At 39.1% G+C, this 24,720-nt stretch overlaps 3 protein-coding genes across 4 annotated transcripts in view; 2 read left to right on the top strand and 1 right to left on the bottom strand.

The window, feature by feature from the left end:
* Window positions 1-734: 734 nt before the first annotated feature.
* lrrc72 (leucine rich repeat containing 72) lies at window positions 735-5,839 on the bottom strand (the record flags this gene model as incomplete). The annotated part of the gene is made up of 7 exons (XM_074684211.1): window positions 735-924; window positions 1,013-1,102; window positions 1,191-1,304; window positions 3,181-3,262; window positions 3,345-3,414; window positions 3,494-3,567; window positions 5,753-5,839. Coding segments are annotated over 7 exons (627 nt in total), but the record flags the coding sequence as incomplete, so codon positions are not given.
* Window positions 5,840-12,667: 6,828 nt separating this feature from the next.
* sostdc1a (sclerostin domain containing 1a) lies at window positions 12,668-15,501 on the top strand. Its single transcript, XM_074683945.1, has 2 exons — window positions 12,668-12,980; window positions 14,549-15,501. Exons 1-2 carry the CDS (start codon window positions 12,776-12,778, stop codon window positions 14,992-14,994), a joined length of 651 nt encoding a protein of 216 aa, XP_074540046.1. The 5' UTR covers window positions 12,668-12,775; the 3' UTR covers window positions 14,995-15,501.
* Window positions 15,502-16,311: 810 nt separating this feature from the next.
* Window positions 16,312-24,720, top strand: part of crppa (CDP-L-ribitol pyrophosphorylase A) — a 76,081-nt gene continuing 67,672 nt past the window's right edge. For both annotated transcript variants that reach the window (XM_074682619.1, XM_074682618.1), the window contains exons 1-3: window positions 16,312-16,683; window positions 18,488-18,770; window positions 24,286-24,435. In XM_074682619.1, the coding sequence (XP_074538720.1) occupies window positions 16,454-16,683; window positions 18,488-18,770; window positions 24,286-24,435 (663 nt within the window). In that variant the 5' untranslated portion in view covers window positions 16,312-16,453. The remainder of the gene's footprint in view (window positions 16,684-18,487; window positions 18,771-24,285; window positions 24,436-24,720) is intronic.

The raw sequence follows: 24,720 nt of genomic DNA, 5'->3' as shown, positions 1-24,720 counted from the left end.
TTAAATTAAAAAAATCACAAACATTTTAAAATTTCAAAAATTTGCAAAAAAAAAAAAAAAAAAGAAATTTAATAAATTTGCAAAATTTTTCAAATTTTTTCAAATAATTCTTAAATTGGATACCATATATTAATAATATTGCTCAACTCATTTTTTTTTTTTTTTTGCTAATGTCATGCAACATATCAAGCATGGATATCAAACTGGTATGTTGGCAGTTAATTGAATCCATCCATACAGAATTAAAATCTGTATTTTCTTCCAGATTAGTCTTTTTGTAGATGTAGTTATCTTCCCAGGGCTGTAAAACTTGATCTTAGCAACAAGAGCATGGAAAGTTGGTGGGCTGTTGATGTTGTAGGAGGTGAAGTAGAGCAGTGGCAGGCTTTATTGACAGGTGGGATGAAGATTTAGTTCAATTAATGTTAACGCCGGATTTTATTTAGTGTCAGTGTCTTAAATCATCAATACCCTCTGTAAGAAAAATAAAAATATATATATTTTAATGATATTTTTTAAAGCTACAAGGAGCCACTGCAAAGGAGTCAATTCAACTGATATAAACACTGATTATTCTGGCTACCTTTTGGATTTCATCATGGACAAAAATCAGAAATTCACCTCCTGGTTTTATATAAGAAGGGTATGCATTTCTCCTTTTTCAAAGTTTTTTAAATAACCTCTTACTATAAACAAAGAGCACCTGCAGCACAGATGATACCCAGGCTGTAGCGGTCTGGTAACCTCAGGACCTATTTAATATACCAAACCAGCAAACTTCAGCTTTGAAATCACAGTTTTTTACTCATGGATTTCAGTTTGCGCACAATGCTGCTCGTCTGCCGAAGGCCACGCACTGGAGGACACGATGACGCTCCTGATTGTGAGTCTGAAACGACCTCCTCCTCTCGATTGGCTTCACTTCTAAAGACACATCATGGAGAGACGAATACTGACTAATGTACAGAGAAAAAAAGCAGTAACACTGAATGGACAGGTGTCTAGATCTGACCTCTTCCATCTAACACCTGGACAGAGGGAAGGCAGTGGATCACATAAAGACGATACCCAGCCTCATGGGAGATGGGGTTGAGGGAAAAAGCTGCAAAGAAGCCTCTGGTTTTAAAACAGAAATCTGTCATATCCTAGAAGTGTGTGAATCAGGTGTACAACTGAGTTTTATCCCTTACTTGCAGTTTGGAGCTGCTGCATCCTCCTGAGCTCGTGCATCGTGTTGTCCAGACCTCTGATCTGGTTGTTGTGGAGCAGAAGGACTCTGAGGCAGGTGAGGTGGTTCAGGGCTCCTGTGTAAAAAACAAAGGGATGACAAACCCAGAGATGTCTTGCTCTTAAAGGGGACATATCATGCTTGTTTCTCCTTTTCACTATGCCAGACTAGGATGCCTGTAAAGCATTTCTGCCCTCAGTACAAGTCATTTAGTTCCTTCATTGCCCCACAATAGCGTTCTCAATATCCTCATTTTAGACCATTCTGAAGATCTTGTCGAAACCCTCCATTTCCAGAATGACCTCCAGTAACCTCGCAACGTCACAGCCCTTTGTGCTCTGTTCTATCAGAGGGGCAGAGGGGGTAGAGCCAGGGGGCGGTTTTTGCAGCATGGCAGTATTTACAAAATCGCCACATTGAATGGAGCAGACCGAGCGAGTTTGCTGTTTGCCAAAACTTCACCGTAAGGCATTGATAGCACTAATAAAACGGCAGAGTGTAGGATACGCCCTTTTGTATTGGACCCCGAATCAGACCCGGACGGTTCTGCAGCTCAGGAGGAAGAAAATCCACCTCGACACAGATCATTTCAGGACGCTTCAGTGTGGTGAGTCAAATGGGTACTGTAACATGTATAGTTTATACGTTTATACTCGGCTCTTGGTGGGTGTATCCCTCGGTGGCGGTTGTGTGACTAACTGACATCACAAAGGAGGAGCTGCTTTATCAGATTACTCCAATAAAAAGGAAGGATCCTCGTGTCGTCACGAAGGTCGAAATCACGCGGCCAACTGTTAATGACCTATTTTCAGAGGCATCAAATCTCGTTCTAGGATATCAGAAAAAATACAATATCTCATTTTTTGAAAATTCAGGGGGTGAAAGGTCTTGTTTTCAAATTTATTATACTATATGTAAGTATTAAATCAGGCATCAGCATAATATGTCCCCTTTGAATTGTTTAGATTTAGAGAAATATTTGTGAAATTTATTTGTCAAATATTATATATAGATGTTGAATATTTTATCTAAATGCTAAATGTTATATCTAGATGTTATAAATGAATGTCAAGACTGTAATTTTTAAATACGTTTCTTAACAGCAAGTTTTTTTAAGCTAAATATTTAGCTAAAACTTCATATTTATCAAAGTTTTATAAATCTAAAGCAAAGATTTCTAAATATAAAATCCAGATTTCTAAATCTTGGGGTACGTTTTCCGTTTTCCAAATATTTGGCTAATAGGTAACTTCACACTCCCGTCCGCCGGAAGTACCAAAATAAAAGTTCGAGGAAACGATTTTAAAGAATGTCAAGCTTTACTTCTTCGATTTCAGCCACAGAATCTTCAACAGCGCCATCACAGCACTTGGTTCGTTTATTTTCTAACGGCTGTTTTAGCCGACTGTGTTTGACTTTATCAAAATCGGCTTGGCTAGATCGCTTCCTCGAACTTTTATTTTGGTACTTCCGGTGGGCGACAGCGCGAATTTGCATGTTAGCTAACTATTTAGAACTCGCCCCTCAAAATTTAGAAATCTTGACTTCATATTTTGAAATTTAGCAAATGTTTATTAATCTTTGCTTAAGATTGATAAATATTTGATAAATATTTAGTCTTAGCTAAATATTTAGAGTGAAACTAAATGTTTAGAAACGTAGCTAAATTATTGGAATCAGGACATTCATTTATAAAATGTATAAATACCATTCAACATTTAGATATAACATTTAACATTTATAGATAATATTGAACGAATATGAATCACAATTATTTCTCTAAAAAAGAGAAAAAGTTATATTTTAGAGCTAAATGTGGAGAAATGGTATTTGCAGTGTGTGCCCCATACTTATAGAGCCAAATTCACCTGACAAGTCCAGGAAACGCCTGATTTAAAGACACATAAGTGACATCTGTAAATGAGAACATGAGAGTGGACACACCGTCTCACCAGATATGGACTTGATGTTGTTGTTGTGGAGGTAGAGTTCAGTCAGGCAGCAGTTGATGGATCGACAGCTAAGGTCTCTGATCTGAAACATTCAGCGTAGGAACCAAACACTCACTTTAAAACCCTCCAGCTGCTGTGGCAGATAAAGCTCTGTGGAGGCTCACCTTGTTGTTATTCAACCACAGCTCCCTCAGAAAAGGAAACCTCGACAAGTCAGGCACACCGGTGAGCTTTCTGTCCAAAAAATCGATTTCTGAGATTGGTCGGCTTTTGTAATCTTGAAAATGTGTTTTGGATTCAAAGTTTGTCTTACTTTTTGGTGAGGATGAGTTGAGACACATCCACATCTCTTTTTATCCCACTTTTCCTCAGAGAGTCTTTTATCTCCTGTGAATGGAAAACAAGGAAAGACAGGATACGAAAGGTGACAAAGTTTTCAGTCTGTACCTAAGGATTGCTTTCTCTGCCTACCTTATCCTCCCCCATTGTCTGTCACCTCCTGACCAGCCTCACCTGTTACCTGGAAACTGCTGCTTAAAATCACAACAAACAAAAAACAATTCTCTCATTTAAAAAGTTGAATTAAAGTGGTTTATTTTGTCCTAGGTACATTGATTTAGGTGGATTTAGAGTATTTCTCAGTAAAATTTCTGAAGAGGAGTTGAAATTTTTATATTAGCGTGCTGCAATGAGGGTAAATGTCCAGCAGAGGGCGATGTTTCACACAAGTTGGAAAATTGCAGAAGAGGTCAATCAAGTCCTCAGATTTCCTCTATACATCTACAACTCTTTATCAACTCAACTCATATTAATTGTGATGTTTTTATAAAAAGTATATAATCATTTTGTCTGACTTCACTCGTGCAGTTTGAGGCAGAAATTGGATTAAACCTCAGGGAAAACAGCAGCTTTAGTGATTCCTTAAAGCAGTTTAAGGTCGGACGGTACAGATTTTAATGTACACTGGCAAAAAATGAAATCTTATCAAGTGTTTTTGTCTTATTTTTAGTAGAAAATGTCCTTTTAGATTTAATATGAGCCACAGTTACCTGACCAGTCCAGAAAAAATGTCTCATTTCAAGTTATTTAAAGACCAAAATGAGGTCTGAATTGCTTGTAACAAGTAAAAAAGTAATCTGCCAATGGAACAAGAAAATAGCTACTTATATTAGGATGTTATTCTAGTTTCAAGCAAATTTTCCAGCATTGTTTCTAGGCAGATTTATTTTAAATTGTTACAAGCAATTCAGACCTCATTTTTGTCTCTATATATCTTGAAACAAGACATTTTTTTCTTGACCGATCAAGTGAATGTGGCTCATATCAAGCGTGATAAGACAACTCTTACTTAAAAAAAGACAAAAACACTTGATAATATCTAAGTTTTTTGCAGTGTAACTTGAATATTAGTTGTAGTTTAAGTTTGATACGGAAATATTGTGCTTTTTGCCTGTCAAGGAAATAAACTGGATAAAATCTTGATCATGATTGATTTAATCCACAAGAAAATTGATTCTATGACCTTAAACCCTGCTTTAAGTCTTTCATTTTAATTCAGCTTGGTGAAATCTACAATTAAGCAGAGTATAAATAACAGAAATTTAAACTTAAGGTGTTTTGTCTTCATATTAGTAAAAAATCGTGTTTCATGAGCTATATTCACCTACATGTCCAGAAAATGACTTTCTTTGTGATGTTGAAAGAAAAAAATAAAGCTTTTGTTACCTCCACCAAGGAAGTTATGTGTTTGGGAGAGTTTGTCTGTTTGTTTGTCTGTGAACAACATAACTCAAAAAGTAGAGTGGAGGTAATATGGATCACCGTCTGGATCCAGGATTTTCTTTAAGGATTCTTTATCATTGTGAGATAGGGCCGTTTTCACCATATATGTGTATATAACTCCACCATAAATAGTTGGATTGCTTTGCAAAACAATACAAGACAAGGTCACCATAATTTCTGACAGATGTAAAAGTACGATCCAGATCCTGCCAATATTGAAATATGAACTGGGTCATCATAATTTTCAACACTGTCAGGAAACAAATCATCGTACAAACCTGCATCTAACACCAATTTGTAGCAGACAGTCTGCTGAAAGGGAGTATAACATTAAAGTAGGACTAAAGTGTTGGTGACAATCACAGTATTCTTGGCAAAGGTCTGTGAAGAGTTTAAAAAAAGCCAGGAAACTTGACGAAAAAAAAATTGTCTTACCCAATGTTTTTTTTTTAAAGCAAAGCCACCGTTTTTGTGTTTTGTCGACATTTTCTGGACTTATCAGGTGAATGTAGCTCATATTAAGTCTAATCAGACATTTTTTAATTAAAAAAAGACAGAAACACTTGCTTAGATTACAGTTTTTCTGTGGGTTTACTTCTGGCTGAGCTCTCTCGTAACTAACATGTTGCTCTCTTGTTGCAGGCAGAGCAATGCCTATTTATTTATTTTTTCTAAACGCTCTTTATGGATTATATCAGTAAGTGAATAACTGTGAGTGTAAAGGTGTTAAAGAACCAGAGACTGCACACAGAACTGTGTCAGAGAACAACAGAGGTGCCTGAGACTCAACCCTCCATCCATCAAACGTCCGTCCCTGGGATCTTTTCCAAACTCTGTCGCCACGATGACCTCTCTTCCTCTGCTTTGTTCCAGGTGTTGTTCACTCCTTTTGTCTCCCTCCACTCGCCCTCGCCACACCTCCCATTTCTCCATGTGGGCGCTTCCTGGTCACCTCCACGCTCCCGTCATGCTGCTTGTCAATATGCTATTAACCCGGCCACCTTTCACTTCCCATGAGGGTTAGGGGCGGCTAGTTCCTGCTGCTGAGTTTCACTGCATGTCAGAGAGTGGGCTCTGTGTTTCTTTACACAGGGAGGACAATACCTGAGGCCTATCGTTTTCACTGCTCTGCTCCCAGGAGGAGCTCAGAGGGGCGTCGATGAGTCAACAGTCCTCTGGGAAGAGCTGGACGTGTTGTCCTTTGGTTTCTTACAGAGGCACAGGAAGTGGTTTTCTGTTGAAAGAAGAATAAAAGAGAGGACACAATAAAAACAAACTGGGGTTGAACTTCAACTTTCTCACATGAATTAACCATGAAGCTAAAACAAGTGAGCCCAAAACATCAAATGCCAGGAGTGTGAACAACTTGAGGTGGTTGTTTTCTGCAACATTTTCCATGCTTATATCAGTATTTTATGTAATACATCCAAAATTATACCTCAGACCTCTCTGATTTTTAATTCTTGCTCCAGCCCCAGTCATTTCCTCAGACTTTTGATGGGGCTAAAGGCACGGTGAGGACTCCATAAGTGATCTTGAAACAGTCTCACCTGGTCGGGTCAAATTTCCTGAGGAGAATATAAATCTATTAACGGTACCTTGGGCTGGGATGCTATTCTCATGATTTGATTCTATTACAATTTTTGGGTTGCCGATTCAATTTCAACTGTGATAACACGATTGTAGTTTGCTTTTTTAAACACTAGACCATGTGAAAAGGTTAAATGATGATGAAACAGACTATATCAGGAGCCATATTTTCCCATAAAATGCACATCATGTGAGTCAGAGAGAAACATTTCGCCCTCTGCTGGAGAAAAGTGGTAACTTTTACCAAACCAGTTAATAAACAAAGACTGAAATGAAGACTTTGAATTTGAAAAAAAAAAAGATTTTTGACAAAGAATTTTGATATTGTCAAGCAAAAAATCCCAATATATCAATTTTCAATTATTTCTCCCACCCCTTAAGGTACCGTAAGTCCCTTTCTACACAAGCTTCTGATTAAGATACAACCACTCTACCACCAACCCACTTTCAGAATAGATGCTCAGTGAAATCAAGTATTTGTAACAACAAATAGATCCAAATACTTAATGTTCTGTTGTAAAAACTGAAAACGCCTTTGTTAAAGGCAGGGCTCAAAGTCCATCTCACAAGATTTCCTAGGGTCCCCTAATTGGGGGACTTTGAGATTGCTCATCAACAAAAGGCATTTAATGAATCAGTCATCTAATATAAATAAAGTCATATTTGCAAATCAAATTAAACAGGAAAAAGAGCTACAAAGACTGTCTAGTCATTTTTCAACTGAACTGTATTTTTGAGTAATACCTGAGTTATTACTCTGAGCCTGTAACATATAAATACCACTACTGTCACCTCTTGACAAATTACACGGGTGTTCCCTTTATTATGAGAACAATTCAAATAGATGTTGTAGATGCAGAGATATACCCTTATACTCTTTTGATATGTCATTTTTTTATAGCAGAGACTCAAAAAAGAGCTCAGGGTTAAAAGGGGTTAAGAGTTTCATCTGTATTTTTAGTGATGTTGACTCTATCCTGTACCTTTAGTGGTCTTTGCTGCTGCTGTACCTGCCTTGGCTTTCCACATAAGCACATGGAAGGACAGGGGGTTAGAACAGAGCCATACCACCAAATTATGTAACATGGTTGCATTGTTTACACACAAGATTAGCTGTTAGAAGCCTGTAGCATGTCAGTGCTAACTGGTGCTAGTCCTGATGTTCGCCGTGAGCTGAGGAGAGGAAGGTGAGGATGATGTAAGAGCTAGAAAGAGATGACATCAACCTGTCCTTCCATCCAGAGAGTGAGCAGAGGGAATACCAGAAGGCAGAGTAGCATCATGCTACTCACAGACATGGCTAATGAAGTTAACACCTTTGTTTGCTGTAATTCTGTAAATTTCTCTGTTGTGGGACGAAGAAAGGATTATCGTATCTTATATAACTTATTGAATGCAAATTAGTAATTTGTGAAAGAGAGGGGTCCTGACTAGAATGAGACTTCTAACATGGGATCTAATGTGGATTCCTCAACCTTTGGAGCCAACCCCAGTGGACACTCAAGGAACTGCAAGAGCTTCATTTTGCTTTGGAAATATTAAATAATCCTGGAAAGTGGAAAAAAAATAAAGTTCCTGACTGAACCGCCATGAATCACCTTTAGCAAAATGAACCAAAAGGAGGTTTTGAAGCACAGTTGCCTAAAATAACTGCTTACTTTAAAAGCAATGTATCATTTTATTATGGTTAAGGAGCCTAAACCTCAACAAGCCACAGAGAAAAGTTAACCACTGATTCACTTTCTTACTTTTCAAATTAATGTTTGACCTCATTCTTACTTCTTTCCTTCTTTATCTTCCTTTAATCCCTCCTTTCTCCCCCTGACCTTAAAGATATTTGTGTTTCTGATTGTCTTCTCCTCTGTTTACTCTCTCTCAATTTCATTTTTCTTGACCTAAAATCCTCTAACAAACCAAAAACCCAAGGTATCACATTTTTAACTGACTACAAAACCAATCATCTTTTCTTCACCACAAGTTAATTTTTCAAATATTTACATTTTGTCCTTTTTTCCGAAACTTTCACTGTGGTTTTGCTAAATTTGATCATTTCCTCAGCCGCTGATTGAAACACCAAACAGGAGAAGAAAGACACATCCTCAGGCCTCTGAATCCCCAAAAGAGCATCCGTGTGATAATAAAACCACACAGGTAAGTGATCCCAGCATCACCTTTCATTCATACCAGCGACAATTAGTGTCTCTGCACGTCGCCTCTTTTCAAATCAGTAAGACAAGCCGGGATTGAATGTTCCCCTCTAAAGTAATTATATCTGCTCTTGTTTTGTGCAGCGGACGCACAAAGACTCCAGTTAGTCTGGGCACTCCGATCATCAGACGTGTGACTGACAGGGACTGAGAGACAGGACAACACACACACACACACATATATTACACACAGGCAGTATCAGCTTTCATAGGCTGACTTAATGTGAGGGTTTGAGGAGCATGTTGCAGCGCCGAGAAGATCTAAACAGGGAAATTAAACATCATTTTGTGTCATCAGCTGTGCACAAATGTGTGATTTTAAAGATGATGGTGAATTGTGATGAGCTGAGGACAAAACAAAGCTCAATTAATACTAAAACTTTAACCATCTCGGTCAGCTCTTTTCTCGGATTTGGTATCTTCATCTGAGGCTGGAGCAGCTTTGATTTGTTTTTTAGCGGAAGATGAAACGCAAACCACACTTTTTATTTACTTCCCCCTCAAATAAACTCATTAATCCAGAGATCCAACCAAGCAGAGATACTCTCCCCCAAGCAACTCTGTAGCCACAGCTCAAAAAGCAGATGCATGAAAACCAGGAGATTTCCAGGAGCTGAGAGATCGAAAACCAAACATTAAACAAGCCAGATTCCACTTTCCATAGTGCAAAGAAAGCCACAATAAGGTTGTTTACTCACAAATAGCATCACAACATTACCCAGCCGTGTGGTAAACAACAGTTCCATGGAAATATTATTCCCACTGAATAAACCCAGCACAAATTAAGCCTCTTTAACTGCTCTGAAATCTGATTTTGAAGCCTTTGTTTGGATGCCAAACCAGGATGAGCGTAGACTCAGATCTTTGTTGTTGTTTATATTCTAAGAATGAGGTTATTTGTTGTAACAAGAAGTCTCCTTTTGAATATTCCTGCTTCTTGCTAGCTGACAGGTAACGTTCTTACTCATTCATTTTTGTAGCATCTCATTTAGGATGCTAAATCATGATGTTAAGGCAGATTATAATGGTTTTAAAGTATAAAATGATTAATTTAAAGGGGCTGTGAAGAGTTTAAAAATGATCTTGAAAAAGTCTCCCTTCAAGATATATGCCTGATAGTAATCCACACTTTAAAAGGAGATTATCGGCGCCAATGTAGGTTATTTCAAAACTCCATAACACTGCAAAAAAGAAACCTTGTCAAGTGTTTTTTTTTCTTATTTTAGGTAAAAATTGTCTTATTACACTTGATATGAGCCACATTTTAATTAGGCTATCTGTCCAGAAAATATGTACGGAAGAGTATTAATTTCGAAATGTCGAGAAAAAAGTCGGAATATAATGTCGAGAAAAAAGTCGGAATATAATGTCGAGAATAAAGTTGAAATAGGATGTCAAGAAAAAAGTCGAAATATGATGTCGAGAATAAAGTTGAAATAGGATGTCAAGAAAAAAAATCAACATACAACATCTACAAAAAAGTTGATGTCTCTTTGTTCCGTCCCAGTTCTCGATAAATCCAGTGAGAACGACAGAGAAGAATGCTGTAACATGTAGTGTAAAGTAAAGAGTAAGTTCCTGAAAATTTGCAACTGCGTGAGGATTTTATCATTCATTATCATATCATTAATCTTGTTGTTCAACCTGACATAATTCAAGTAGTCAACACTAAAGCATCTAAAGCTAATTCCCACTTTATTCGCGACATCCTATTTCGACTATATTCTCGCTATTATATTCCGACTTTATTCTCGACATTTCGACTTTATTCTCGACATTTCAACTTTATTCTCAACATTATATTCCGACTTTATTCTCGTCATTTCGACTTTATTCTTGACATTCTATTCCGACTTTATTCTCAACATTTCGACTTTATTCTCGACATTATATGCTGACTTTATTCTTGACATTTCGACTTTATTCTCGACATTATATGCTGACTTTATTCTTGACATTTCGACTTTATTCTCGACATTATATGCTGACTTTATTCTTGACATTTCGACTTTATTCTCAACATTATATGTCGACTTTATTCTCGACATTTCGACTTTATTTTCGACATTCTATTTCGACTTTATTCTCGCCATTATATGCCGACATTATTCTCGACATTTCAACTTTATTCTTGACATTTCAACTTTATTCTGGACATCCTATTTCAACTTTATTGTCGCTATTATATTCTGACTTTATTCTCTGCATGTCGACTTTTTTCTCAACATTTCGACTTTTTTCTCGAAGTGCATGATGAAAAAAAATTCTGCCCCCTCTGATTTTATTTGTCTCACGGGTGGCCCTAATACTCTTTCGTAAGTATGCCTTGTTTTGAGTCATTTACAAAAAAAAAAAGAGGTCTGAACTGATTGTACCAATTAAAAAAAATCTGCCGATGGAACAAAAAAAATTGCTTAAAAGTAGAATGCCTCATAATAAGTAACTTTTTTCTTATTCCATTGGCATTTATTTTTTTACTCATTAGAAGCAATTCAGACCTCGTTTTTGTCTTTAAATAACTTGATCACTTAAACACATTTTCAACTGAAAATAAGACAAAAACACGAGATAACATTTCAGTTTTTAGCAGTGTAATACGTTGCTTCCTCTCAACTTCCCGGTCAGAAAAGACTGGATTGAGTTATGGCACGTCTGAGTCTCTATGACAACACCACGCTGGCAGACGAAGTTTAGCAATGATAAGAAAAATCTGTGTTTTTCTCTGCTGAAAACGATTTTTGGGATTAGTTTTATAGTGATGGTGAACACTGGAGCCTAACTGTGCGCTTAACTGTCAGGCAGGAACAGAGCACGAGCTAAAGGCTAACACAGGGGCTAACTCTTTGTGCTAATGTTGACTCCAACCCACAGTCAGCAGTTATTCTGCAGTGGTCTGTTCAAACTTGAGAGTCTATCAATAAAATGAAGAGTGAGGTTACGTTAGCTCTGATTGGTAGACGACTGGCAGGACATAACCAGGATTTACTGACGTTATTCGTTACTGACACTCACAGCATCAAGCTGTCAGTAGAGCTACATAGGAACGGCTACTAAACTACTGCACGAGCTGACAGTTAGCTTGTTGTCACGTTAGCCTACAGATACGTCGTAGCACCGGACTGCTAGTAGCGCTACATTTAGCCAGCTACTGTACAAAATTACAACATTTGCTGGTTGTCACGCTTCAAACAACAGCGCTACGTTACTGTACTGATTAATACCGTACCTTGTTGCGTTGAATCTGGTAAAAAGTTGACTTTTGTTCCACAACAAACACACGCCTGGTGAAAAGAGACTCCGGGCCAGCAGGTGGCGACAGTCCAATTAAAACAAATCCTCCTCGCAGCTTCTGTAATATACTTAAATTTATAAACTAGATGAATTTTCGCATTATATGACATTCTGGACCATTTGTTTTATTTCAGTTTGATACTTATTTCGAAAAAAGAGTCTTTCTTGTAAGATTTAAGCTTGATGTAGCTCTCTTTACATCAAGAATAGGTTTCAGTTCAGTCATAACAGAGTCCATAGGTGTTTCTCTTTGAAATCATGGAGGGTTACTCAGATCAAAGACTTGATCTTTCAACCCCTGATCACTTTTCTTTATGTGTTAAAGATGAAAACGGATCATTAATGAGACAAACTGAGCCCTCAACCACGTGATAATAAGTTAAGACACCTATCATCATCTTCATGGAGCCTCTGCATCCAGGATGAAACTCTTGAGTGAGTCTTTCATCAGTTAACATCTTTGATTCCAGAGATGATGCATTTTTCATTGTGCTGCATGAGAAACAGATCATTAAAAGCAGTGGGCGTGGCTATCTTACAAGCCAGCATTAGTTGCAACCAATCACAGCCTCGCACTAGATTCGCACCTGAGTAGCTGCCAAAGCAAGAGGCGGGTCTGCGCTATAAAACCCAGGGTTTCACATGTAAGTCACCAGCATCAGCCTCCAACCAGTCGGACCTACGTTTCACTTCTACAGACTCTTCATCCCCGGGACACAAACAAAATGCACCTGAGCGCCTACGAGTCGTGCCATTCCCTGCTGGTCCTCTGTATCCTCATGCGGAGCTGCCAGGCTCTGAAGAACGACGCCACGGAGCTGCTGTTCTCCCATGTGAGCGCGCCGGTACCGGAGGTCCAGAGCAATGTGACCCTGAACCGCGCGCGTAACGGGGGGAGAGGAGCGAGCGGCGCTGCGCACGAGAGGGGAGGTGAGTGAAGCAGCAGCTCAGGGACTCTGGACCTAGACTTTACATCAGTTTGGATTAAATACAGTGTCCTTAAAGTCATTAATGCTGGAAAACTCTGCCAAAACCAGAATGTTTGTTCCTTTTCATGAAGTTTCTGGTTGTTTTCTTGTTTCATAACTTAATCTGGGGTTATTTGCATGATCAAGAAGCTATTACACCTTAATGAGGATGTTAAACAAAAATGCAAAGGGACCAAACTTGCATACTCATTATTTCCTTGCGTCTTACAACTGAATTAGTTAGTTTTTTTGATTGAGAGACTTTTAAAAACTTTGCAAAAGTTTACAAATAAATAATCTAATCTAAAGTTCAGGTTTAACGACCAAATTTCCTCCTTTTCTGTTCACATCTGCATCCCAAAGAGCCAATTCAGGCTCTTAATCCCATCATCGTGTGTAATCAGTGACACTCCACAGTACAGAGAATAGAGGGCATGTGTCTGCAAAGCACTTTTTGATAGTTTACAAGGCAATCTGCATAAATTAATGTGGATTACTCAAGTGCTCATCAAGAAGCTGAGCTATTGTACACCTGGCGGGTTTCTGTCCAGGTAGACAGAGTCAAGAAAGGGAAGAAGTGCTCTCTTATAAACAGGAAGCTTCCGATCATTGCTTACAGCTCTGCCAGCAGCAGACCGTGAAGGAGGAGGAGTGAGAGTAAGAAAGACTCACTCCTGCTCAGCTCATTCATCAAACTCTGTCACAGAAAAGTAGCAGGCATTGTCTCTGAGGTGTGTGGATCTGTATGAATGGAGAGGAGCTTAGGTTACAGTGGTGGAGGAGAGGGCAGGGGGACGGTGTGTGTAGCCTGCAGCAGAATGATGCTTTACTAAAACACTCAAAATACCTTTTCACAGTCTCATAATCCCTCAACTTTTATGCATTAAGACCAACATGCTTTTATTTCTTTACTTAGTCATCCTCTTGACACTTTTAACTCTGTAATATCAAGATGCAATAGGTCTGGCTTAAGCACTGCATAAGATTGTAGTTGTCATAAGATTGTAGGGATTTGTTTATTTAATTTTTGTGAAATTTTATTCTGAAAATGCTTCAGCAGTAATGGGAGCTCGCAGATACTTAAAGTGCCTGATATGATGAGGCCAGTAAGCGCCAATAACTGAGGAAGGGTATTGACGTATAATTTTTTACAAAATGTGACATTATGAAATTCTTTGTGCAGAACTTATAACCCGTTAACTGAAGAGAGGGGTGGTTAAGAAATGATTTAATCACATAGTTTGTCCAACAGAGCATGCTCTGACAACTTATATGTTCAACTCCGTCTGCAGAACATGCACACAGAGTTGGCAGCACTACTTAATCTTCTCTGTTTAAAGTTATTTTGAAGAAAGTAGCCTCTTTAAAGTTTTGTTTGTGCATCAAAAAGATGTGAAATTGGAGCACAATCCTTTTCAGAAGTTAACAAATCAGAGGAGTCAGTCTCAGTTTTAGAGGTCAGACTTGCTCTGGCTTAATTGATAATAAGTAGGAGTCTCCTGACTGACTTTTCATCTGTTTCCCCCTCAGAGCGAAGTCAAATTGGCTGCAGAGAGCTGAGGTCCACTAAGTACATCTCTGACGGCCACTGCACCAGCATCAACCCCATCAAAGAGCTTGTGTGCACCGGTGAGTGTTTCCCAGCTCAGATGCTGCAGAACTGGATCGGTGGCTCCTACGGCAGGAAGCTCTGGGGTCGGCGGAACAGCAGTCAGGACTGGCGGTGCGTCAACGACAAGACCCGCACCCAGCGCATCCAGCTGCAGTGCCAGGATGGCAGCACGAGAACGTACAAAATCACTGTGGTCACCTCCTGCAAGTGTAAGAGGTACTCGCGGCAGCACAACGAGTCTGGGAACAAGTTCGAGGAGCAGGCTCTGGTTCAACCACAGATTCTGCACAAACACAAGTCCAAGAGCAAGAGGAGGCTGGGGAAGAGCCGGCTGAGTGAGAACTGGCACGAGACTGAGCCCTGAGAGAAGACAGATATGCAGACTCTGAATCTACAGAAACTTACAGGAGTTTTGTCTTTGTGATACTGAGACTGAACATCCAGGGCTTGTGGATTATCTCTGAATGTGACTGGGACTAGAAAAAGGTGAAGCTGGTCCCTCACAGTGATGGAGGACTCCTGAAGCCATGCTATGGACGTTCTTTAACATTTGACTTTATGTTTTAAAGATAATGTGAAAAAACTGAGGTGTTTGCAAAACAAACCCACTTTGCCCCAGATGTAGCTACAAGCATGCATTTATGTATTCATTTTAAGATGGAGATCTGTATTTAACTTTATAACACCAACACCAGTAAACATCAAACATCTAGAAGAAACTCCTCTGTACATATTTGTACATAATAAATTCTTACTTGTCTTATAAAGTATTGCCATGTGTATAAAGACTTACCTGGTCAAATGTATGATGTAATATATTTTCTGTGCAACATGTAAGATGATGAGTTTTGCTTGAATTGCATCAGCATGTGAGTGAAATCTAAAAAAAAAGCTTTGTCATCAAAAAGTCTTTGTAATAACTTTGTATGAAATAAATATAACAGTTTATCAGACACATTGTGGTCATTGAAGATTCACTGCAGCCACTGCTGTTTGTCATGACAGTTATCCACAATAACACAAGCAGGTGGGTTTCTCATTTTCTCAGGGATTGGCCACTTAAATCAGAAAAAAGTGGATAAATCTTAAACATTTATTATTTAATATAGAAAACTCTGTCTTTAAGTCTCTCAGGGAAAATAAAACTCTTAATTGTAGCCAAGATAAACTTTTTTTTTTTAAGTTACATGCCATTTTTTTAATCACAAAGTGGATTATTTTGTACTTGATTTTAGTGAAGTGCAAATTTAAGAAAAAAAAAAGTATTAAGGGAGTAGTAGCCCTATGTTTTTCTTGTATTCCTCTTATTCCTCTTTTTCCTTTTCCTTTTTTTTATTTATTTATTTATTTTTATTTTTTTTTACAATATTTCTCTTTTTTAAAGCCTCTGAAGCAAAGGTGTGTTCTTTGTAGAGGAACTCTGCTATAAAGAAATAACAGACTGTTGCGAAGGTGTTCTGACCAATCAGAATCAAGTATTCAAAACATGTTAATACTTTTAGACATTTGGTATTTTTTTTAGTAGAAGTCACATACGATCACAGAACTATATGAAAAGACTGGTTTTCTCTGATTAAAGTGTAATTAGGTTTGGTTTTAAGCTCTTCATAACACCGAAAAGTCGAAAAATCTATCGTTTTATTTTGAAAGCGCCTACCGGAAGTACGCCGTAGCCGTTGACGCTTAACGATATTGTCACCTAAACAACCATCCACGTTGCCGCAATGTTCCCACCCCTCCCGTGAACTTTGAGTGGACGGGTTTGAGGAGAACCTCCCGTGACCCCCCTGAAACCTCCTTTTACCGGGTTTAACCAAACTGAAATGCTAAGCGATAACTGTGACCCTGACAGGCCTGCTCATCCGGGGATTTTCCTGAGTCATGAAGCGGGGGAGAGCGGTTACGAACCGGGGGAGCAATGTGTGGACTTCCCGGTATCTGTGGTTCTTCCCGCGGGTGGAACCGGAGAGAGAACCGGGCTTCAGACACCGAAACAGTTCTGCAAGTTTCTGGGTCGACCGCTGATAAGCTACACGGTCCAAGCTTTCGAAAGGTAAGAGCTGAATTTTGGGATATGTGGAGGTGAATACGTGTGTTCCAGTGAGGCGACAGCTTGAAGTGACAACCCGACATTCACACAGCCAAGCCGGATGTGCCTGTGCTGACAGAATGCAGGATGCTCTGGAAGTAAACATTAACGTGTACTTAAAGACAGGTGGGAAAAAAAAAAAAAACGTCCACCTGCTTTTTTATTTTGGAAATATTTCCAGTTAAAAAAGATAGGAAAGCAATAAGCAAATAGTACTTGTATCTAGCTGATGTGTGATTTACCCAGCTCCTATACATTTACAAATTGCATTTTATTCAATATTTTCCCCCTAACTCTACTGCAGTGTTTGCTAACTTGCTATACAAGTTTGATACCCAATGAAAATGTAATTGGATGATGACAGAACCAAGTAATAAGAAAATTGCCCAATGTTCATACACTTACACCATCATGTGTTTTAAAGTTTGTGTTCAATTTGCACAGAACACAAACATGCACTTAGCAAACATGCACAACCATTTCAACAGCATCTTGAGTCTTTTTTGCAACAACAACTACAAACAGCTTTGTCTGATCTGGTGTTGGGGTATTTTCAAAAATATTCAGCAATCACCTACAGGTGAATTGCTCAGTGCGCATACCAATATAACACTGCTCTGAAGTCAACGACCAAAAAGTCTTACTTTCCCGACGAACACAGATTCACAAACTGGTCCTGCTTTAAACGAAATGGATTCTATACAATAATCCACCCTGGAACGTCTTCCCAAGGAAAAAAGAAACTCCTCTGAAACTCCCCCTTTGCACGGTGCTGTGGTGGCAAAATCCACACACAGTCTTCTGTACCCACAACACTTCACCAACTTCAATGAAACTCACTGTTCATCATTATCAGTTTTAAATCTCAGTTTCAAATTTCCAAATTTTGAGTTTAAATTCAGAATTCCAGGTGAGAGATTCAATCACACATTAACAATCCAATTTTGTCAAGCTCCAACCAATCAATCAATCAATTTTACAGTTTCTTTCCAGTCTTGTCAAACTCAGACATGGCAATTGCAAAAAAAACATAATTTGCACTTACCAGTCGTTGTTGTGTTGAGATCCTGTTCGTGACGCCAAATTGTTGAGGAAAATTTCAGGAATCTTGACACTTGATGAAGAAGGCTCAGGAAACTCAGATGGCTTAAGTTGAAGTAGTTTATATAGCTCGATTGAGGAGAAAATGGCAGACAGTACATATGGTGCCCAGTGTAATGCAAAGTCAATTCTAGACCAGTCCGTGTGCTCAGTATTTAGTATTCTTGAGATTGGGATTGCTATGTCTATCTATCAGCCAATGGGTTCAGCTTAGCTTGGGAACTCAGTGTGAGAAACAGTGTTCGAGGCGATAAGAACATGGGAGTCGGATATAACCCAGACTAGGAAAAACACTGTCTCTGTGTATAGATAACTTTAAGGCAAATACAGGTATTATTATGATACATATAGAGGCAATTTAGAGAATTAACTAAGGAAAGGCATAAAGCAATATGAATATTCTACCACATTCACCATCTTCCTAAGCAAGTGAACACACATATCTTAAAAAAACAGGCTCTCTCATATACCTTGGCAGGTGTATGAGAGAATAAAACAGACCCGTACGTACTTGTTTACTACAAAGTCTCCATTTGTTACACCCTCTGGACTAAACGAAAAGAAAACTCAAAATGTAAGGAGCTTTGGTGATGGTTATGATCTGGTTTTCCTCTGACTTCTCACGTGACAAAGCAGACATCGCTGAGCGACCACCATGTATTTGCAGGGTGTCATGGATCCAGAGCATTGTGGTCGTTGTTGCCAAAGAACACATGGACCTGATGATGGACATCGTCCAGCGCTTCCAGCACAGGAAGGTTCGAGTGGTGCCAGGTGGCTCCACCCGTCACAGGTCCATCTGTAATGGGGTCCTGGCTCTGGGAGGAGAAGGAGAGGGGGAAGCGGCGGCAGCAGACAGGCCAAAGGTGGTCATCATCCATGATGCAGTGCGGCCGTTTGTGGAAGAGGACTTTCTCTGTGAAATTGCCATGGCTGCCAAGGAACAAGGGGTGAGTTAAAGAATAAAAAAACACTTATTGCTCAGCGACAGCAGATTTTAATTGTGGTCTCAAGTCTTCCTGAAGTTGTCATCTGCTACATTTGAGATCAACAATCTTCAACAAGAATCTCTTTTATGAGTCTATTTAAGAAATAGCTAAATCAAAACAGATGTAACTCACTGAGAAAATGCTATGACAAAGAATTATTGGGTTGCATAGTTGACAAGCAACACGGCCAAATATTCTCTTGCAGCATCCTTTCTGATGAGAAGGCTTCCTTCACTTTTAGTGTTATTTAGAGCTGCAGCTAACAAAAACAATCACTTGAATTTAAACGTTTGTTTGCTGCTTTCGTCTCAATTAACCTTAAACTTAACATTTTGGAATCTGTAAAACTGGGATGAACTTTGTTTACAGTTTGCAGGAATATGTTTTTCTCTACTTAAAAATAGAATAACTGAGAAAATAATCTGCTCATTGATCAATAATGGCAACAACTGTTAATTGAAACTGTAAAAAGCCAAACAAAAGAATTTCATTCATCCTGCGCATATTGGAATTGGTCTGATTTTGGAAAATGCAGACAAAACCAGTAACTGTCAGTTGCAATGCTGATTTTAAATCAAGATTTCCCTCTTGTCAAGTCTGAAGTTCTCAGTTTGGCAACAATAAAGCAACTTTATATAACCTGTTACCTTTCTCATCTGTTACCTATTTCTATGTTTTATATTCAACTAAGTCAAAACTATGAACCTTGGAAATATCACGGGTCATAAAAATACACATACTTGTCATAAATTAAACCAGACCGCAGAAAAACTTGTGGCTTTTGCTCACCATTCGAATATCTCCTCATTTTCCTTACATGTTTTTTATTTTTATATCACTGTTTTGAATATAAATACTTTAGATTAGCTCTTGTGTTTTGTCTTTAGCTGTATCGAAAACAAAGATAATACATCATCCTGGTCATCCTGCCATTTGGAGACACCTAAGGTTAAAATTTGAAAAACATCAGTTCATTATAAGGCTCAAAATTGTACTTATGATAGAAAGATGTGTGTAGTTTTTTCTGGTAGCACATGCAGTAATGTAGGGTGTTGGTTTGGCTTTGTACAGATCTAATAGTTCTCAAGCAAGTCCTTGATTTTGCTTATCGTTCTGATTCCTTATCCATTCCTGTATCAATTCCTCCTGTGAATTTTCTCTGTACAAAAAGTAGCTTTACAGATTTTCTCAGTCAACAACATTAAATTGAGTTTTTAAGTGAATAAATATGTAATTGATCACCTGATCTGGATTTCCCAGGGCGTAATACACAGAAATAAGTAAAAACTGCACATCATGTGACAAGGCCTGGGCCAATAGTAAATACATCAATTAATCGTACCATAAATGAAATGAACTCAATAATTATGCCAGCCTTAATATATCATCATGTGCTTGTCTGTTTGTTTTTCTCGTCTCTCGCCTCCTAAGAGGCTGGATATAAAGAGGGTTCACTCTGTGCATCGCTCTCAGCACCTTGTCACGTTTGTTTCGTAGTGGAATGAACGGAGTGAACGCTCTTGCCAGTCATCCAAAATCTTTGTGTCCAGGGGAGTTGGGGCTGCTAGCATCAGGCAAAGGTAAACAAACAGTGCAACAAGCAGTGTTGCCAACTTAGCGATTTTGTCGCTATTTTCAGTGACTTTCGGGACCCCCCCAGGGAGAAAATTGGAGAAAAGTGACTAGTGGCAAAACTTGCACCTTTTTTGGTGGTCGGAGGCTCCAAGATCACGGGAGGAAAGTAAAAAAAAAACAAAAGCGCTGTTTTCTCTCTTTCCCCGTTCATGCATGGCCAGCTGTACACTACGGGCACTAGGACGGCTCAGTTGACAGGTAGGCAGCCACAGGTTCAGCCCCCCCCCAGGCCCATTTTGATTTTATCATTTTTTATCGTTTTATTGGGATATATGAACGTTTTTGTTATTCCAATTACTTTTGTAAAAAGAATACTCATGGAAAATAAAAGTTTTGCACTATTATGACATATTGTCATAATATAGTGGTTAATTTGGTCTCAGAATAATATTGTAAATAATATTGTTTATCGTCAAAAGCTGTGTGTCAATATATCGTTCAACAAAATTTGTTATCAGCCCAGGCCAACAGTAGGCCATCTAGTGTCTCAAAGTGGTTATAGCAATATTCTAAGTTGTTTGGAACCTTGCCGTAGTTATGAAGCCTGCCATGAGCCTGCACGTAACTTTTCTTTCATTTGCCTGCAAGTGTTTTGACATTTGGAGTTTTCTTTCTATTTTTTTTTTTAACAAAGTGTAGGTGTGAGATGTTTCTGTGATGAAAGTTGAAATTTTATTCTGAAGCTGAACTTATACTGATGTATGCTAACTGCTAGCATATCAGTGTGATTTTACATATACGTTAGCATCAAGCTAGCTCTATTTTATTTATTTAATTTTTTTGGTAAATAAGGAGATTTATACCATGTTAAATATATTGAATAGGGATCTCCTGTTAAAGAGTCATGTACATTTCTTTGTGAGTTCAGTTCTTCTTCAGTAAAACTTCAAGCTGAAACTCCTGAATTAGAGTTTTCTTGGGAAACTGTTATCTAACCGTTAAGCTAAGACAGCCACAGCAGACTAGTCGATGTAAGGCTCAACAGGTCCCGCATGGTGTAAAGAAATGATAAGTCATAAAAGCTTGAAAGAACAATTGACGTATATAAAAGACTTTCTTTCTTTATTTAGTTCCTGCTGATTAACAGTGAAAGCACTCACATTTAGCTTTTCACCTGCTTGGTCGTCAGGTTACCAAAAGCAACATGTGACTTTAGAGTGTGTGGCCTGTTTTTTTTTTTTGACTGTGCAGTGTGAACGAAAACAAATGCTTAAAATAAAACACAGTCAAGTTTTCCGTTTGGTTTCAGGCCAGAGATGACAAACAGTTCCTACCATCACATCTTTTCTTTTCCACTTTGCACACAAGGTCTGTCCATCTTTTCATAAACTGTTTATCAAACTGACAGATCCTCCGCTTCTGGTGTTGGCGTTTATTTGATCAGTGATTGATGGGAAACATTTGGGCGGCTGTGACAGAAACACTCGTGGATTACTTTCACAATGATTCATGGCGCAGACGCCGCTCCATGCAGGTCACACAGGTTGGGAAAGAGCTCCCTGACGTGAGGCCAACGTTTATGATGTGATGCGTTTCAGTGCGTGTGCTTTGTGATGAGCTCTCACAGCAGGCGGTCTGGTCTTCATTACCCTGCCAGTATCCACGCTCACGGCAGAACGCCGCTGCTCTGAAATGCAGCAGATAGTTTAGATTCTGACAGCATGTGTAACACGCAGAACATGTGTTTGCTTTCCTTTCATTTCCTTTCGCTTCTCCTAGATTTATGGATCTGTTGGCTCTCTGATGTGGCTGATAGTCAGCGCGTGAGCCAGCAAGTTTCTGTCTTTAAAATGATGTAGAAGTCTTATGGAAGAAAAACAGTGAACTTAAAACGCACTTGTTGTCTCTCTAGAGCTTTCAACATCATCACATAATCCTTCTTTGTGTTTCATGGCTCTGTTCAGAGTCGTGATTATTTTAAAGCTAATAAAACACTGCAGGGTTTAATAATTTACTCTACAGCTGCCATCCAAAGTGAAAAGAAGTGTCACCATTTGGCACGTCCAGACTGCTTGGTGGTTTCAGTGTCAGCCAGTGGACAAGTCCCACGACTGCCAGTGCTGATATTTTCTTATAACAACAAACAGCGACTCTTTATGTGACACACAGATTTATGAACTCACCAGAAACTCTGATCTTTCGTATTTCACTTGTTTTTCTCACTGAGCTGTAAAATTGTTTTGAACAAGGGTTTTCTTTGTGACGTTTGTGAGGTCTTTGGACTTTCTTTTAAAGAGGGGATGAAACTCTCAAAGTTACCACGTGGCATTTTGTTTTTTAGACTGTGTCCTCTGTCTCCTTTTATTGTTTTATTTGTGAATGTTGACAGTAAGAGGTCTTGCAGATATGACCATATTTGTTTAAGCAAAATTTGCGTCATTGACCCTTCTTTAAAATCCATTAATTATACAGTGCATCTCTGTATAATGTGCACATATAGTCCATGACGTCACTGGTGACATTGAGAATTATGAACTCCATCAGTCTAGGGATACACTGTGATGCTATGGCGTCACGCTGCTATTTAACTGATGCGGCTATCGGCATCTGACTTACACACCACCTACCATGAGGGGGCATGGTTGGCTGGGGCAACGCAAACGGGTTCGGGTTTAACCGATCCAACCTGTACCAAACCATACTGATCTAAACCAGACTGGTTGGTGGAAATGGGGCTTAAGGGTGAGCTAAAGAGGTGGACCCTTTTGGCCGTGTTTCCACCAAGCAGACTGGTTCGGTTTGTCTCGGTACGATGCGCATTTTGTGGCATTTCCACTGACTTATCCTGGGACAGATCGCCAAATAACCGAGACCAGCCGTCCCACTTTTTGGGACCCTTTCGTATGGGTGCCAGACTGAACCGATCCGCTCTCAGAAGGTGGAGCTACAACACTGCAGACTGTTGATTGGTCAAAAGAATCATCACTTACCCCGACAGCAGCTGCGTTTCTCCTGGCGGCACACAGACTTCTCTGAAACAAAGCTTGATTTTTCTTTGTATCAAAGAGCTACATGCCAATCACAGAGAGGACGAAATGCTGCATGTCTTCATCTCTGCTCTTTGTTTACTGTGTCGCGTTTTTCCTCTCCCTTGGATTTATTAGCGGGGTAAACTGTGTCTCGCTGCTACGGCGTCACGCTATTGTTTAACAGCTACGGCTTTCAGCATCTGGCTTACACGCCACCTACCACGAGAGGGCACAGTTTGCTGTGGAAACACAAACGGGATCAGGCTTAACTGTACCAAACTGACAGGATGTCCACCTGTAAGTCATGTCAGCCATGACCTTGTTTGGGCAAAACTCGTATGCTCAACAACTTCAGTGTGTGCTGATAGAGAAATGAGCTACTCAGACCAAAACTGTTTTTTTTGTTTATTTGTTTTTGTTTTTGTTTTTTTTTTTTAACCAGGATGTAAATATCTTTGTTTTTGCTCTAAAAATCTGCATTTTTGAATGGATGTGTATGTGGTTTCTGGTGTTTTCTGCAGCCAGCCTCAAGTGGACACTTGTGGAACTGCAGTTTCATCATTTTAATCCAGAAGTTGCTGCTTGAAAAGTTAGTTCATGTACATGCAGAATGTTTTTGCATCCTCAATCACCTTTAACATTATTCAATGAACTATCAAAATTCAAAATATGCCTATTCCAGCTATTATAAGTACTTTGCTGTCAGACCTGGTCAGAACTAGTACATTTACCAGTACCCTGTATGAATTGATTGTTTTGAACTGGTTCCTCTCTAAATAAGTCATTAAAAGTGTTGATTAATCTCTCAAATATTCATTTTTTAGTTTTGTACTCAGTTTAAATCCCTACATCGGAGTCCTTTTTCCCATCAGGCAGCAGGAGCTATCCGACCTCTGGTGTCCACAGTGATCGCTACCACAGCAGAGGGTTACCTGGATCATTCCCTGGAGAGAGCCAAGTACAGAGCCAGCGAGATGCCGCAGGGGTTCACGTATGATGTCATCCACCAAGCCTATCAGAGGGTAAAGTCTCTTACCTTAAACGCTAGACGGAGCCTCCTCATTCCTGTTGTGATAGATGGAAAGGAAGTGAGTTTATTGATCACAGATTTTTAAGCTGCTACGAATTCATATGTTGTAGAAATCCCTGAACCTTTCTGTAAACTGATCAAAACATGATCAAAATATGAGATCTTTAAGAGATCCTCATGTGATCTTAATGAGACTTGCTGAAATGATGAGGTCATCACATAAGGATCAACTAACTGGAATATGACGCCAAAGGGATGGGCCTCACACACCAAGGTT

The sequence above is a fragment of the Halichoeres trimaculatus genome, unplaced genomic scaffold (genome assembly GCF_033239565.1).
Source record: "Halichoeres trimaculatus isolate MK-OKI-2021-1 unplaced genomic scaffold, fHalTri1.1 fHalTri1_scaffold_12, whole genome shotgun sequence".
NCBI lineage: Eukaryota > Metazoa > Chordata > Actinopteri > Labriformes > Labridae > Halichoeres > Halichoeres trimaculatus.
The sequence above is the reverse complement of the archived record's forward strand: the minus strand, read 5'-3'. Positions and strand labels throughout refer to the sequence as shown.

Bases quoted from the DNA above. Each gene is read 5' to 3' on its own strand.
- sostdc1a (XM_074683945.1), top strand. From the start codon at position 12,776: ATGCACCTGAGCGCCTACGAGTCGTGCCATTCCCTGCTGGTCCTCTGT. The intron at 12,981-14,548 runs GTGAGTGAAGCA...TTTCCCCCTCAG, and splicing joins CGCTGCGCACGAGAGGGGAG to AGCGAAGTCAAATTGGCTGC.